The sequence below is a fragment of the Ambystoma mexicanum genome, chromosome 10 (genome assembly GCF_040938575.1).
Source record: "Ambystoma mexicanum isolate Mex_15411 chromosome 10, UKY_AmexF1_1, whole genome shotgun sequence".
NCBI classification, from domain to species: Eukaryota; Metazoa; Chordata; class Amphibia; order Caudata; family Ambystomatidae; genus Ambystoma; species Ambystoma mexicanum.
This window is the reverse complement of record NC_090932.1, coordinates 330,956,532-330,972,743: the sequence shown is the minus strand read 5'-3', so window position 1 is coordinate 330,972,743 and position 16,212 is coordinate 330,956,532. Positions and strand designations below refer to the sequence as shown.

The 16,212-nt window shown below is 44.2% G+C and overlaps 1 protein-coding gene across 1 annotated transcript in view; it reads left to right on the top strand.

Annotated features, from left to right (window-relative positions):
- LETM2 (leucine zipper and EF-hand containing transmembrane protein 2) overlaps positions 1–16,212 on the top strand; it is a 780,753-nt gene that overhangs the window by 105,271 nt on the left and 659,270 nt on the right. Inside the window, exon 2 of the mRNA XM_069617933.1 lies at positions 15,362–15,433. Within this exon, the coding sequence (XP_069474034.1) occupies positions 15,387–15,433 (47 nt within the window). The 5' untranslated portion in view covers positions 15,362–15,386. The remainder of the gene's footprint in view (positions 1–15,361; positions 15,434–16,212) is intronic.

Below are 16,212 nucleotides of genomic sequence, written 5' to 3'. Positions count from 1 at the left end.
TAGAGAAAGATTACATAGAATGGGAGGGCCATTAAAATATGGTTTAAGATTTGGCGCCCTGGATTCTAGAAGAGGGAAAACATTTCACAGAAAGTGTGCATTGCAAGCAAAATAAATTCTGTTTACTTTGGGTTTTGCTCCAGTCTCCTTGAAAGTTGGCATCAGAGAAAAGCCAAGAGGTCTCCGACACCCAGGATGTTTTAACAATTCTAGATTGAGCTAATGCAAAAGATAGACCAATACCACACCAAACCTCTGTGGCACGAGACCCTGAGAGCACACATACTGTCGCAATTAATAGCCTGAAGGCTAAACATTCCCTGTTTGGGAAAATTCTTTTTTCTGTTTTATTGACTACTGTAAGAAAAGTGATCTGTGCATTTTCAAGTCTTGGCATTTTTAACAGAGTTGTTTGGAGTGGGTGAGGGTGGTTCAGTAGGATGGGAGGTCAGTGAAATGAAGTGGACACTGTGAAGGTTGCACTGGACACTCAATTGGGGGCAGCTGCAGTGGTTCAGTATGAGTGTGAAGATAAGTAGAGATGGCCTCTCTACCTTTGCAAATACTCAGTTGGAATGTCCCTGGGTTCAGTAACCCAATTAAATTTACCAAGATCTTGTCCTATTTTAAGCTAGGCCGGCATTTTGCTCCAGCAACCGACACACTTGACGTTGGAAGAGCGCAACAAATTGGCTTTCAAATGGATAGGCCAGATGTTCTGTAGCACAGTCCTTGATCAACTGAGGCTCGGTGTGGGCTGTTTAGTTAGAGGTCAGATGCCCTTTGTGGTGAGTAAGAAACATCATGATGCAGGAGACAGAGGGGCAGTTGTTTTGGCTCACATAGGCACTCAGAAGGTTACTTTTTCTTCAATGTATGGTCCCATGCAACCGACTCCTCCTTTTTTCAGAAGTTAAGAAAACTTGTATTGCCCTTTTCAGGTCATTAAATAGTGGGAGGTGTGACCTTTCCTATGAGGCTTGGAAGGTGCGGCCGCTACGCAATTTTCTCCCTATTGGTGGTTTAATGCGGGAGGACCTCATGTGGAGGGCCTCCCCCCATGTGAATAAGGACGATCACCTAGTGTGTAGCCTGTTGGCCGAAATCACACCCCACCCTTCCCTAATCCCCCTTCCATGCCAAACTACTTTCTTGAGAGTAGACCCATATATTTCTGTAGTGTAGGAGAAACAGCTGAAACAGAAAGTACCAGGATGAAGACGAGCACAGAAGACATGAAGATTACTGACTATGCTAGTACTGGTACAAGGTCGCCCCGAGTATGCATAAGGATCAATGATATGACGAGGCAAGGACAAGAAAGGACTTAGACAGTCTGCCACGGCGGGACTGGCAACAAAGTATAAGGAGAGAAGTAGGACTGAAGACCTGTTGAAGCCAAGCTAGGAGAGGCATTGGGTGTGGAAACCATCCAGAGCCAGAGTTTTGAATCCTGTCGGCTGACCAGAGAAACCAAAGAGCGGAGGACGCCGGCTAAGCGCTGAGGGAGTTCTCCGTGGGTACAGCTGGAGCAGACCCGAACACGAAGCAGAAAGAGGAAGCTGAACACTCCAGTGAAGCGCGGAGTGGCTGCCTTCTACCGAAGCAGAGGAGAGAAACCCAAAGGGACAGAGAGACATACCCCAGTCCCAGGAAGCGCTGGTGGCATACCAAAATCCCAGAGAATGTAACAGGATGTACAAGAGACTCGGAGGGAACACAGAGGTGGAAGAGGGACTGGCTTGAGCGGCTCTCCACATGCCCAGTAGCCATCAAGCTATTGGAATGTGTGGACTTGAGGAGAGCATCCTCGTTGCAGTGGCGGCAGCAAGCCCACTGAATATCAGAGAATGGTCAGGGACCCCAACACAAGAGCATTGAGCGTCGTAGGAGAACATCCTTGTCGCAGTGGCAACAGTAAACCCACTGATCATCACAGTAGGGCTTGGGACCCCGACTAAACTAATACTAAGCATCCGAGAAAGCATCCTCGTCACAGTGGCAGTCAAAAGTCCATGGACACCCAGAGACGGATTTGGGACTTTGTTCATTTCAGAAAAAAGGAGGCAAAAGAAATTTCAAGTTGGGATTTCTGGAAAATAACTCTCAAACACAAGGAGAAGGGAGTCATTCTCCTGGTCGAGAGACTGGAAGCCTTTTTGATGCATTCAGAGACACCAGGTGAAGGGAGTCATTCACCCTGACTTTGTTGTGAACTGTATTGCATTGTGTGACTCAATACCAGGAGAAGGGAGTCATTCTCCTCGTTCTGAAAGTTGACTGGTGCAAAGGTTTGTTGGAACCGCAAGCCTGGAGAAGGAAGTCATTCCCCCTGGCATCCTTTACCCAGAGAACAGTTCTGCGAAAACCACTCAAATACCAGGCGAAGGGAGCCATTTTCCTGGAGAAGGAACTTTCTGTTGACTTCTTTAGTTGTGGTGTAAGGGATAGATGCAGGTTGTGACACAGGATGGTGGAGTTTGATTTTGATGGACATCCTGACAGATCCTTTAGTATTAGTTTGAGGCAGGGATCCCCCTCTTAGAAGATAGTGAGGGTTTCTTCCTTTTTGATAAATACACGTTTTTATCAACTAAAAGGCTACCCTTCTGCTAGCAGCTTTTTTCGACATCCTTACAGAGGAGACTGGAATGAAGTACCAGATGCCACTGTTGATAGGTCTCCTCCTCTGGAGGATGCGAGGTGTGCAGGTGGAAAGTCTGTGTGGGGATTTATGGAGTCCATTGGCCTGGTTCATATTTGGGGGAATAATGAAACAAAACGTGAGGGATTATACGTTTCTGTCTGAAAGGCCTTTGCAAGATTGGCTATATAGTTTTATTCCAAAGCAATTGTATTAATTGTATATGGTTAACACATGAGGGCCCAAAGTGGGCTAAGGTATTTCTAACACATACCAATTGAACACAAGAAATTAAACAGTATAAATATTGAGCAGTCCCCCATTCCGCACCCCCACAACCCCTCTTTCGGCTCCCTCCCACCTCCCTCCACGCCTTGCGGAGTCCTATCAAGTATGAAATAGCAACGGAAAAAAGGAATCATGAAATCAACAGTCTCTGCACACAAAGTTCCAGCCAAGGCGTCTCCAGCCGTCCTCGGGCCACCTGTTTACAGGGGCTCAAAGGGGACAGGTCATAGATCAAGAATACCAAACAAGTTCAGTGCTCTGAGCCTTTGGGGCCATGTGTTATAAGTAAAATCTGAAGTCCAAATCAGAAGCAACTTCCCCATTTCGCATTATAGATCTTACTTTCGGCCCGTTAGTCCGCAGAGATCTTTTCCAGCGCCATGATTGACCACAACCTAGTCCACAAAAGGTCAATGTGGGGAGTGTCCTTCTTTTTCCCGTTGGCTGCTATCACCATCTTTGCAGTAAAAAACAGTATCATTGCTATCCTCTCCTCTAAGGAATGTAAAGGGTAGTGGGCTTTGTCTGGGATGCCTAGGAGCACTATGCCCAGGTCATAAGGAAAGGAGTGCTCAGTGATTCTAGAGACGTGGGCCACAATTCATCTCAAAATAGTTTGACTTTCGGGCAATCAACCATATATGCAGCATTGTTCCCCTCATCCCACATTCTCTCCAGCAATCACTATCAACAGGGGATGAGATGTAGTCTATCGGAGTCAAGTACATTCATACCACTTTGGAGGCTGCATCGTTCAGCTGCACCGCAAAGCCACTTTTTTTTTTCTTTACCAAATCCCCTTCCACTCCTCATCAGTGATTGGCCTTCCCAAGTCACCTTCCCGTGCATTCACATAGGACCCTCCCATCCCATCGTGTTCTGCAGAAGGGTGTAGATAGTAGAAATTATCCCTCTGGTGGTGTTACCCTCAAATACAAACTTTTCGAATGGTCACAATTCCTTGGTAGCAGCCTCCCTAACCTTTTTGCCCATCCCCCAATGGCGCAATTGGAAATATTGAAATCAATCCTCTTCCCCAAGAATGTATTCCTGCTTGCACTCCGTGAAGGATTTAGTCACCCCCTTCTTGAAGATATCGGATATGCACCAGCCTTTGTTCTCCCTCCACCTTGCGAATGAGCCCCTCTACATGCCCAGTGTGAAATCTGGGTTATTGTGCAAGGGAATAAATTGCAACGGGAAAGTGGTCACGCACAATCAATCCATCCTGTGTCTCAAAAGCTAATTTTGTTACTACATTCCTATAAACTGAAGCCGGTTTATTGACCATCGGTTGCCAGAGCACTCTCCATAGGGGGGATACCTGCCACTGCAGTGTCCATTGTCCACCACTGCTTTTCAGACTCTGTCTGGCACCATTCCTTCACTAGCCACAGCTGGGCCGCCTGACGGTATGCCAGAAAGTCAAGTGCCTGCAAACCTCCTATGCCCCTTACAGCCAACAGCAGTGAGCTCGCCAGTGTGCCTCTTTTCCCTTTCAAAATAAACCGCTTTCTTCAGCTTTAAGAGCAACTGCCTAGGGATTCTCACTGGTAGAGCCTGAAAGAAGTATAATAGGCCAGTATAAAAGTGGTTTTATCCTGCACACTTGTTCAATAGACTGTAGATACAGCTCGTGGTGTATTTGGAAAGTAGGGGCACTAGACGGCAAACGCAAAATATATTTAAAAAAGCCATTTTCAATGACGGACAATTGCTTGATATTGCAAACTTTGCTATTGAACCGCTGTTCCTGGATAAAGTCAGCCCATCCTTTTCAGTTTGTTCACTCTAGGTACAGTTTTTGTGCACTCTTAAGCCCAAATAGTCATATGACTTAACTTGCTCGATTCGTTCTCCTCCGAGTATTAGATCGAGCATGCAACACTTGCTCCCCCTTGGTCCTTTAAAAACCATGGCCTTGGTCTTTTGGATATACACTGTCAGATTGTTTGCGCTACAGAAGATTGAGAAAATATCAAGCTGCTGGCAGAACACCTCCCCCCCCCCCCCCCCCCCCCCCCCCGGCGTCAAAGACTGAAGGACAGCCTTGTATGCGAAGATCAATACCGGCATCTTATTTCGTGCCAATGCAAGGGCGTCAGTTGAAGAAGACAGAAGATCAAAAATTACGCCTTTTATGAATGGGGAAAATAATATGGGGGCCAGGACACAGCCCTGGCGCACTCCTATCTGAATGTTCACTTTCCTTGATAGACCCCCACCCATACCACAGCAAGACATAGCCCCATTTCCCTGGTACAGCAGCATAATGGCTTTAAGTAAGAAAGAAGGAGAAAAGAGTAGCCATGGAGGTACTATATAGGGACTATACAGAAGCTGGAGTGCGCCTCCCACATTTTGAACTATATTACCTAGCGGGCCAGCTAAAAGTTTTGCAAACTGGCTGGCAGATGCAGAGACAATAGAACACACCTTGTTGATCGCTACTGTAATCCCATATTACCTTAAAGAAGCATTGTGGCTGGAGAAAAATAAAGTTGCTCAACCCCCAACACTTCTACAACTACGAATACAGATATGGAGTAGAGCGAAGAAAATGCTTGAAATGGACGAACCATACTCCCCACAGATACTACTAGCAGCTCCAAATGGAACCAGTAAAGAACATCTAAAGCAAAGCCGAACGTATTGGGAGAGCAAAGGACTGATCACGACAGGAGTCCTGGCCCCTGCAGGGACAATACTGGAGTTCCAAGGCCTAGTCGAATCCCACGAACGGAACTGCAGTCAATACATAACTTCTTTGAGGCTTGCCCAGCGTTTGTTTCTATCAATGCTGAAAAGGCATTTGATCAGGGCCGAATGGTCCCATCTTTAACACCCCCTCATTAGACTTGGCTTCCCCTTTACTTTTGCATCATGAGTGGAGGACACATTGCAGGGAAGTGCTGTCAATCATTTATAGTTATCAAAGTCTTTAACTGAATATATTGTATAGCTTAATTACCAATTTTTAATTACCAATTTAAGGTAGGAGAACATCTAGCATGGAGGGGCCGACTGAGCAAGGGTATGTTACTTTGTGGCTAATGTTTTGAGAATTACTGCCTTCTCCTCTTTGATATATTGAAGCAACGATGTGGTATAAATAAGAGACTCCTTGAAGTATCTTTAATTGAGACATTGTATCCTGGCTATAAGTAAAAATTAGTAACCCTAATCGGAGAGACGCAATCTTTGATAAGTATTTTAGAAATATAGAGTTAATGAAACTGTATTTTGTGAGTATATTCTATTCGCCATCCTCAATCAGTAATGCAGTTGGAACAGTTTGTAAAAATAAAATGTATTAAAAGAAGAGAGGCCAACATTACAATAATAGGAAACACTAATAGTATGCACAAACGTTTTGAGCAAAAATGCACACATATTGCTGTCAACACGGTGTAGTGACAACATAGATTTAACCCTGCTGTCAGCCTTGGGGTTGCGGGAGGGAACACATGAAGCAGAAGAGAAGACTGAGTTAGATGAGAAAGAAAGGCAGTGGGTAGTGTGATGAATCCTGCAGAGTCATCACCAAACCCCAGCCTAAAGTCTCCTCACATGTGGCCAGGGAAAGGCAGCTGCTACCTGATCCTAACGCTGGGAGTGGTATCCGGGGGGGGGGGAAGGATCACATTAGAGGAGACACAGTATTCATCTTCTTCTGAGGATAAAAGTGAACTCATTCCCAGATACCTAATTGCATGCTCTCAATGCATCCGTCCCTCCAATGTCAATGCCCAAAGAATCTGTCATAAAAAGTCATTTAAACAAAACAAAGTTGATACTTCAAAGGTTCAGAAATTAAAGGTGCCAACCTTGAATTGTCATAATTCTGCCTTATTGAGAAACCCTCACTCTAATGTGGAATTGCCAACCCTTTCCACAATCTCTGCTTATTGTGAAATCTCTCAGCTCATAGAGCAGTAATGATTGACTGGAAGAAAGGGAGAACAACCCAATGTCTCATATTCCGCTATATACTTCAGTTTCCATAATGCTAAAAGAACTGAGATGAGAAAGGAAGAAGAGGTCAGAGGCATTCAAGATTCAGAATGGTGAATATTCAAAGCTGCGGTATAGTTGATACCGCGCGAGACACCGGAGCGGGATATTTAAGACCCTAAATGAGGCACAGCTGTGGAATGAGGGTGAAGTAGAGGAAGAAGTGCAAAGAGCCCTGGAAGGCTGTGTGGGAGGCAAATCTGATGACGCTGAAGCCATCCGAGGTTCAGGAGTCGCCACAGGAAGAAGCCTGCCAGCCGAAGGCACCAAAAAGGGTGAAAGTGAGCAGAATTGCAGCGGAAAGCAACATACTGAGACGAAGCCCATCTGAGGAGAAGTGCTTCTAGCGCAGCATGTGGCAGACCGATGAAGTCGCAGATCAACAGAGCTGTTATCACTTTGAGGAATGACGCGCAACTTGCCGTAGGCTTGCAGATGCAGCATGCTGAGTGCTGAAAGACCGCTGCGAAGGCCGATAGTAAGAGGAAGCTATCACAGAGTACCACAGAGTTGGCTGAGTGTGAATGCTGACCCTGGGGCACTCCACACAAGAAAGCTGTCACAATGCAACAATTTTGAATACTAAACAATTGATAAAAGCAAAGCAGAGGCTATTTTCTGAATTTCGAATAATTAAAGAAAATTAAACAAAGAGGCGAAGGCGAAAGTTGCACATTAAGGAACTAAGAGGGGAAAGCTAGTGTCCAGCATTATAAACAGCCAAGAGGCTGTAACAAGACCTTAGGTGAATTACCATTGGGGAAGACCTCTAACCAGTACAACACACAGCCAAGAGGCTACGAGAAAACCATACTAAGACAACCACTGGGTAAAGCTCCTAACCAGTATTACCATAAGCCAAGAAGTTGTGAGAAAACCTCAAATTAGCCAAGACGCAAGTCCCCTTAGAAAAGATATACCTTTGGAAAAGCTCATATCTCATATTGCCAAGAGACTGAAATTATATCACAGTGACAAGGGTGCAGCTCTTCCTTTTTGGGATCTCAACTGGAGGAAGCTTGTAACCCAACTGCTATCAGTCAAGAGGCTGTCACAAGACTTTAGGAGAATTACTGATGGGGAAAGCCTCTAACCAGTACTACCCAAACCCAAGAGGCAACGAGAAAACCATACTAAGACAACCGCTGGGTAAAGCTCCTAACCAGCATCACCATCAGCCAAGAAGTTGTGAGAAAACCTCAATAAAGCAGCACAAGACATAAGTCCCCTTTAAAAAAGATATACTTTTGGGAAAGCTCACATCTCATTGCCAACGGCGCAAAGCTTCCTTTTTGGGATCTCAACTGGAGGAAGTTTGTAACCCAACTGCTATCAGTCAAGAGGCTGTCTAGAAGATATTGAAAATTCCTCTGAAGAAGGTGCCACTATACTTTCTCAGTTTAGGGAAAACTGGAACGAACACAAGATGTCAAGAGACTTTAAAACACAATTATTGTTCAGCCCTCCTTCCAAGAGAGATTGGTGTGGAGAATGAAATTTGCCCAGGCTTACAGCGCAGGTCAGTCTTGATTCTATTAAAGACACGGAGGCAAGCATTGTCTTTCTTCGCTGGGATTTCTAGTGAACTTAGACAAAACACAGCTGCAACCAGTTCAGAGGATAGAGTTCCTAGGATTTACGATAGACACTATGAAGGCTACTCTAGACCTCCCAGGTCACAAAGTGAGAGCGATCAAGAAGGAACTCAGAGCAGTGATAGCGAAGAAGACTATTTCGCTTTGGAATCTAGGGATCCCCATAATCTCTGAACTGTTGCAACACCTGAGGTAGTAGCCTCCAATCGATGGAGTCTACAACATATCAAGAGTTCCAGTCCGCTATGCTGTTCTGCGTTCCTGGCAGGTACTCCTCTGCCACTGCAATCTGATGCTGAATGCAGTAGTGCCAGAAATCTTTCACCAGCTCCGCTAGCATCCTGGATCTAATACCTCCTAGCTTGTTTATGTAGTTAACCGCTTAGATGTTGTCCATCTTGAGCAATACGCAACACTTGACCCTGTCCTTGGTGAAAGCCTGTACCCCGAAAGAACCTGCTAGCAGTTCGAGACAGTTTATGTGTAACTTCAGTTCTTCCTCTCACCATTTCCCTCCTGTCTCTGCCTTATCGCATCTGGCTCCCCAGTCTGCTCTGCTCGCGTCAGACAATATTACTATATCTGGTACGTCTCCGAAGATAGCTCGACCGTTCTAGGCTTCCATATTCTGCAACCACCAATACAGTTCTGTCTTCGCCTCGCTGTCTAGAGTCATTAACTGGTGGTATCCTACTCTTCCTTGCAGATGCTTGATCTTGAGCCGCTGGAGAGCTCTGTAATGAAGCGGTCCCGGAAATATTGCCTGGGTAGAGGCCGCAAGCAGTCTCACTATCCTGACTACATTCCGAAGCAAAAAAGTCTTCTTCGCTATCGCTACTCTGTGTTCCTTCTTGATCACTCTCACTTTGTTACCTGGGAGCTCTAAAGTAGCTTTCACAGTGTCTATCGTAAATCCTAAGAACTCTATCCTCTGAACTGGTTGCAGCTGCGATTTGTCCAAGTTCACTAGAAATCCCAACGAAGAAAGAAGATAATTCTCGCCTCCTGTTTTGCTATAGAATCCTGGAATCAATATTGCCAGCAAAGTTGAAAAGTAGTTGTAGGAGTTTTCTTCCTGGCAGGTGAGTACATCAGGAAAGGGCTTATAGTGGTTAGTCCTGGCTGGCGAGTGGACAAGAAAAGAAGATGGTGATTTGATCAAATATCTTTTTGGCAAAAGAAGTTTTGAAAGAGCATTGTGTTGAATTAAGAATTCATGTACTTTATACATTGTTTGACAAGCAGTGGCATCACTAAAACACGTTGAGTTTTCCTGTCCTGACAAAAGTGTTATTATTTCAAGAAGAATTATTGAGAAAGATGGAAGTGTTATCTTGACAAGAAGTAGTTCTTTTGAAGAAGGTGTTACTTGGTAACAGAACAATTGCGTTTGTTTTGAACTTGTGTTTGTGGAACAGTTTAATCATCCTTTCAAGAGGGATATTGTCAAAAACCTTGAATTGTTTTGAGTTATCAACCAAACATTGTGGAAGATAATTCCATCACAGTGGTTGACACTGACCTTTCTATCACCTTGAACAGAACTTTGGTGAATTGTAACCCAAGTGGACCTGCATTGATCCAGGGGAAGGGAATACAACCCTGGTCGCTAGGGTTGCCTTGAATCACTGAGTTGTTTTACTGAACTAAAGTTAGCCATAATTTCCTTGTATGATTTTATTGTGTGTATTCGTGTGAGGGCAGAGATATTTTGAACACTAGATAATTTTTCTTAAGTTTAGTTTTCTGGGCAGGGACCTTTCTATTAGGTTAGGGAAAATCAAGCGTTTATCCAAACACCTTTTTATTTTGAACTAGCTGATATACGTCAAATACAAAGGGATACAGGGGACTCAACCCCCTCTCCCGAACCACAGAAGCCGAATAGATCAACCCTCCCACCGTGGTTGGCACGGGCGCCTGAAGTGATAATACACAGGGAACCACATGGCAGCCAATGGGGGAAGAAGGATTTAGGGAAAGGGGGTGGAATGACATAGGAAAGAAGGGGAAGACATAACATGCAAATACATAACATAACAACCATTACTCCTGTACCTGTATCCTTAATACTGAAACCTGACCTAAGCTCCTAATACCAAAGGAATGTACCTATTGCATTCCCATCTTAATGAGAGGTGTACCTCCTAGGAACATAACATACCCATGGGTTTTCTCACACAAGACATCACATATGCACATATAACATTGTGTTAGATACTCCTACAGAACATAGCACAACACACATTAGTGTGTTTTCCTTGGTTAGCATAGCAACAATAATGATGGCACAAACAAAAAGGGAGTTTCCCTTACATGATACACAAGACTCATGGCCCACTGGACACATAGAAGCGACAAACCCATATGGTCAACAGAACATATAAAATAATGTGCCCCTGTTCAGAGGTAAAATGTGTTATTGCCCAAAAGAAACTTAACTAAAAGTGTGCTTCATACTCTCTGAAACACTTCATGACCAAACATAATAAATGCAGGAAGGGTTTATCGGCGTAGTTGAGTCAAGAAACTATGCAGCGTGTTTCTTCACACGCCACTTCAAGTTTATATCAAGAGAAAACAGCAGCATCACATACAATGCTTACGCTGAGGCATACAACAAAGGAATTCCACTTCTCTGTTGGTCCGTGCGCCTCACGAGGACACCCGGACCCTGAAGACTAGAGCAGAAAGAAGCAGAGACCTGCTTATTCATCACCGCCGCGGGCCATGTTCCTTGAAACTGCACACATGCTGCCTGCCATGCTCACTGCCGCGGCCCAAAATGACGAGCAACAGACCTCCGGTGTTCCGAGCTCCCCAGCTCCTCACGTCCTTCCGCGGCGCCACCCGTGCCGATAATCAGGAATTATATGCACCGGAGCACGGGCGGCGGCGGCGGCGGACTAAAAAGGGTTCCTAATGACCCAGCAGGCGATCTGCGCGAAACCCAAGGATTACCATCAGTTCCCCCCAGCATGCTGGGTAGTGTAGTCTTTTCCATGTAAGCCATATTTCCTGAAAACAGAGCGCCTCCTTTTGCCCCAAATGGTATTTCTGACAATATACCTGCCATTGCCCAGGTTTTCATTGCCTTATAGCTACAGGTAACTGTGCAAAACTTGATGCAGGTTGGTGAAACGGTGTGGAATTGTATATGGATCAATGCCACAAGCCCAAAAACAAATGTTGACTTTTTATGAAATCCAGGAAAAGGGGTGGGCTGTCCAAATGTCATGTAGCCAGTAATGCCCGGAGGGTCCTAACAGGTGACTGCGTAAAATTTAGTGCAGATTGATGAAACCGTGTGGAATTGTATAGGGAACATACGTGAAGGCACAAACCCAGAGACTTTTGCTGAAATCTGGGGAAAGGGGTGGGGTGTGCAAATGTCATGTAGCCACTAATGTTCGGAGAGTTGTAACAGGTGATTGTGCACATTTTGGTGCAGATTGGTGAAACGGTGTGGAATAGTATAGGGAACATGCGTGAAGGCAAACACCCACACACAAATGTTCACTTAAATGGAAAATATTGAGAAAACCTTACCTTTGTGTCCATCTCGCATTTCTGACCCCTCAGAGTAGGGAAGAGAAATGCTACCCTAACCTAAGCTGTGTGTTCCTTTTTACCTACAGTACCAGTTCTTGTATTTTGTTCATGGCAGTTTAAAACTGCCCAGGCTAACCGCTCTAACCTACTCGCCATATTACGTTGCCACAGATACCTATGTACACTAGTCTACAAATGAAGCGTCACAACTGGAGCCCAAATAACAATACACAACCCACAAGTTCAACTCGCTTAGACTCTCACCACACATATTTTGTATTTGTTTTATTTGTAACGCGCACCATCAGGCCCGGAGGCAACAGGGCGCAACTTGTGCAAAGTTACATACAGAGCATATATACATACATAATTTAAACAAAGCAAAGCACGAATATACATACATAATTTTAAGCAAAGGATACTCAACCAATATATCAGTATACATAATTTAGAGCGCAAATATTTGACATAGGACATAGGGACAAAAGTATACAACAGGCAGGGTCAGTGGGCCAATGCTAGTAAGGCAGTGGTGTACAGAGCATGTCTTAGCGATGATTGAAGAGCCATGATTTTGTTTTGGACTTGAATGAGTTAAAGGAATATTCAGATCTAATGGTGATAGGGAGGGCATTCCATAGCTTGGAGGCAAGGACAGGGAAGCTTGTGCCACCCTCTTTTTGGAGTTTAAACCTGGGGAACGATAGATAGTGGGTCTGGGCGGTTCTTTGAGGTCGGGTAGGCGCATGGCGGGATAGCCGACTGCAGAGGTACGGGGGGGCCTTGTTAGCCAGGCATTTGTGCGTGAGGGCAAGTGTTTTCAGTGAGGTTCTCTGCTTGACGGGTAGCCACTGTAGACTGGTTCTGGATTCAGAGATGTGGTGGTTTCGAGGGATGTTTAAGGCAGCTCTGATAGCGTTGTTCTGGGTGATTTGTAATTTATTCAGGTTTTCTTGGCTAGTTCCTAAGTAGAGGGTGCTACCATAGTCAATTTTAGACATAATGAGGGTTCTGGCTAGTGTGACACTGTTCGGAGCAGTCAGAAACGGCCTGTAGGCTGCAATGAGTTTACAGGTGTATGCAGAGGCTGATCTGACTGCATTTGTTTGAGGAGATAAGGATAGAGTGGCGTCAAGGTAAAAGCCTAAGGTTTTTGTGTCTTTCGAAACTTGGATGGTATTGCCATCAATGATAAACGACTGGTAGGATGGCTCTAGTTTGCTAAGGCATTGCGAAGTGCCCAGGATGAGGAACTCCATCTTGTCATCATTGAGGCATAGCTGGTGTTGGGCCATCCAGGCTTGGATGAGCAGGTAGACGTCAATGAGGGCCTTGGTGTCAACTAAGTAGTCTCCAGTGATGGGAATGAGTATCTGGGTGTCGTCAGCGTAGTTTGTGTAGGAGACACCCAGATAGTCAAGTACATCAAAGAGCGGTTTAGTAAAGGCATTATAGAGTGTAGGTGACACGCAGGAGCCCTGAGGAACGCCACAGTGAATTGGGGAGGGGTCTGCAGCTGCGGACGGAGAAAAGACCCTCATAGATCTATTACTCAAAGGATTTGATCCAGGCCGTGGCTGAAGGAGAGAAGTGGGCAGCAGAGTGGAGGTGCCTGCATAAGATTTGGTGATTGACCAGATCGAATGCCGCAGAGAGGTCGAGGAGAAGTAACATGGCTAGTTTGCCCTTGTCCTTCAGGACTTCAATTTGGGTTTTGAGATCTATCAAAGCCGTTTCAGTCCTGTGTCTAGGACGGAATCCAGATTATCTAAAACCTAGAAGATTATTAGATTCCAGGTAATCTTGGATCTGGAGGTAAGCTGTACGGTCTAAGATTTTGAGCAGCAACGGGACAATGGTTATGGGTCTGAAGTTAGTGGGTATGCTTAGGTCTAAGGAAGGTTTTTTAAGCAATGGGATCACCCATGCATCCTTGAGATTGTCAGGGACAATACCAGTTTTAAAGGAGGAGTTGATAAAGGACATGATAAATGGGGCCAAGTCGTGGGCAGATTCCTTGATGATGTGAGTAGGGCACGGATCACTTTGGCAATTAGATGGTTTGATCCTCGAGATGATGTTTTCTACCTCAGCAATAGTGAGCAGTGAGAAGGCAAAAGGTTTGGAATTGGACGAGTCTAGAGGGGGTGCCCATCCGGGGGTGGGAGGGCGGTTGTCCAGTTCCAGACTATCTTGTTTGTATTTAATTTTGGAATGTAACGTAGAGATTTTATTCAGTAAGGCTGACTGAATGTTGGTACACCATTTAATATCTTTAATTTTAATGCAGGTACTTTGAATTTGCACCCACTAACATGTCAGAATTCGCACCTGTCCTCTTCTCCCACTAGTCCACTATCACCCACCTCTCCCCACCTTATCTCTTAATAGAACCCAGTACTTTATCTGTAGAAATCACGCTGAGCAAGACCTAGTTAAAGTGCATTTCATTACTTCTCCTTACAAATTATCTCCCAAGGACATTGGCCCACTCACAATCCGTTGTTCGAGATTGGAATATGAGGTTCTAAATTAGTACCTGAACCATTTCAATCTCAGTAAAACTGAGTACTTTTTGCCACCAGGAAGTTAAGTTCATGTGCATTGCTGTGTATCACTTATTGTGGTAATGAACTTAAAAGCCAGGATATTATTTTTTTCTTCTTTCATTTCTTTCATGGCGTACATTACTCTTCATTAAGATAATTAGAAGCTCCATCTATCCGTCGCTGATTCATGTGGAGTGCTTATGTTGTGCTTCCTATCCAACAGTTTTGTGTGTGGTCATAATATAATGTTTCTCGAACCAGGATGCTGCCAGGTCGTCTTTACCTGATTTCCCCACATACTAAAAGTCAATTAAAAGACAAGTGGCAATACTGCTCTAGGGCAGTCGATTTCACTATTACTACGTGAATCACATCAGTTTTATACGTTTGTCCCCTTTCATTCCATGTACAAAATGTCATCAGGTTCTTATGCCACTTATAACTCTCTCTCTAGGGGTAGTAGTGCATCAATTGACCATGCTCATTCCACCAGGTCCACGAAGGTGGACATGTTTATAGATGGCCTCTTATTCTATGAAACTTTAAAGCTGTATACAGAGTGTCTGATCGTGTTTGTCTAAAGATCTTAAGTGGTGGTAATGTGTAAGTTCAAGGGCTAGAAGTACCAGAATTCCTATGGATTTACTGCACCTTCATGCACAGTTGTTTGTTTTCTCTAGTTCTGCTGCAATTCAATTATGTCTTGCTTTTTGTTCAAGGGCTAGGTGAGAGCTTCCTGGAGGCATGGCTACCTTTGCTTGCAACTGGCTTTTTGCTGCAACCAGGTCAAGGTAAGAGAGGCTTTTTCTCAAGACAAACCATCAGCCCCTCCCATTCCAGACCCGCTTCACTCCCTCCTATTTTTTACCTACTACTGTTCAACTTCAGCCCCCCCCCTCACTATTCCCCACATCACCTACCTGGCACTCTTAACTCTTAAGGTAAGTTCCTGTTGAAAATGGAGTACATTTGCAGAGCCTGTTGTAAATGACCTTGCTTTTTTGTTTTTTTTTAAATATCTGTAGAGATTTGTTCACAGCCCCTTGTAAGAGTTTCTTTTGAATTGGGAAAACAAACTACTCTAATGCGCCAACTTTGAAAAAATAATAGTACAAAGCTTGGTTGGTGAGTCAAATGTGCTAGATTCAAATGATCTTATTGTTGCAGAAAAGTAATAACACAGACTTGTTTCAAAAAAGCATTGAAAAATATATTTAATTTTACTCGGTGTTAATTGTCACACCACTTTCAGACTTCTCAGTTGGTGTTAAGTATCACACCATGGATATTTATATTTACTTTTCTTGAAATAAACTTTGCTCTCAAGTTTCCAAATACAAATTATTGCTTTATCCTTGAGACAACCATTGCTCTCAACACGTGTTTCCCCATTACTTTTTCTATGGTTCATCAGGAGAGAAAATGGTTTCCTATTATCTGTCTAGTATTAATCTTTTTTGTGCTTGTAGGGACTTTAACTTAAAATTTGTTGTATATTTGGCTTGTGTAGATTTCCTTTACTTGTCCAATGATAATTCTTGGGTTAAAGTTACTTGGTTTAAAAATTTCA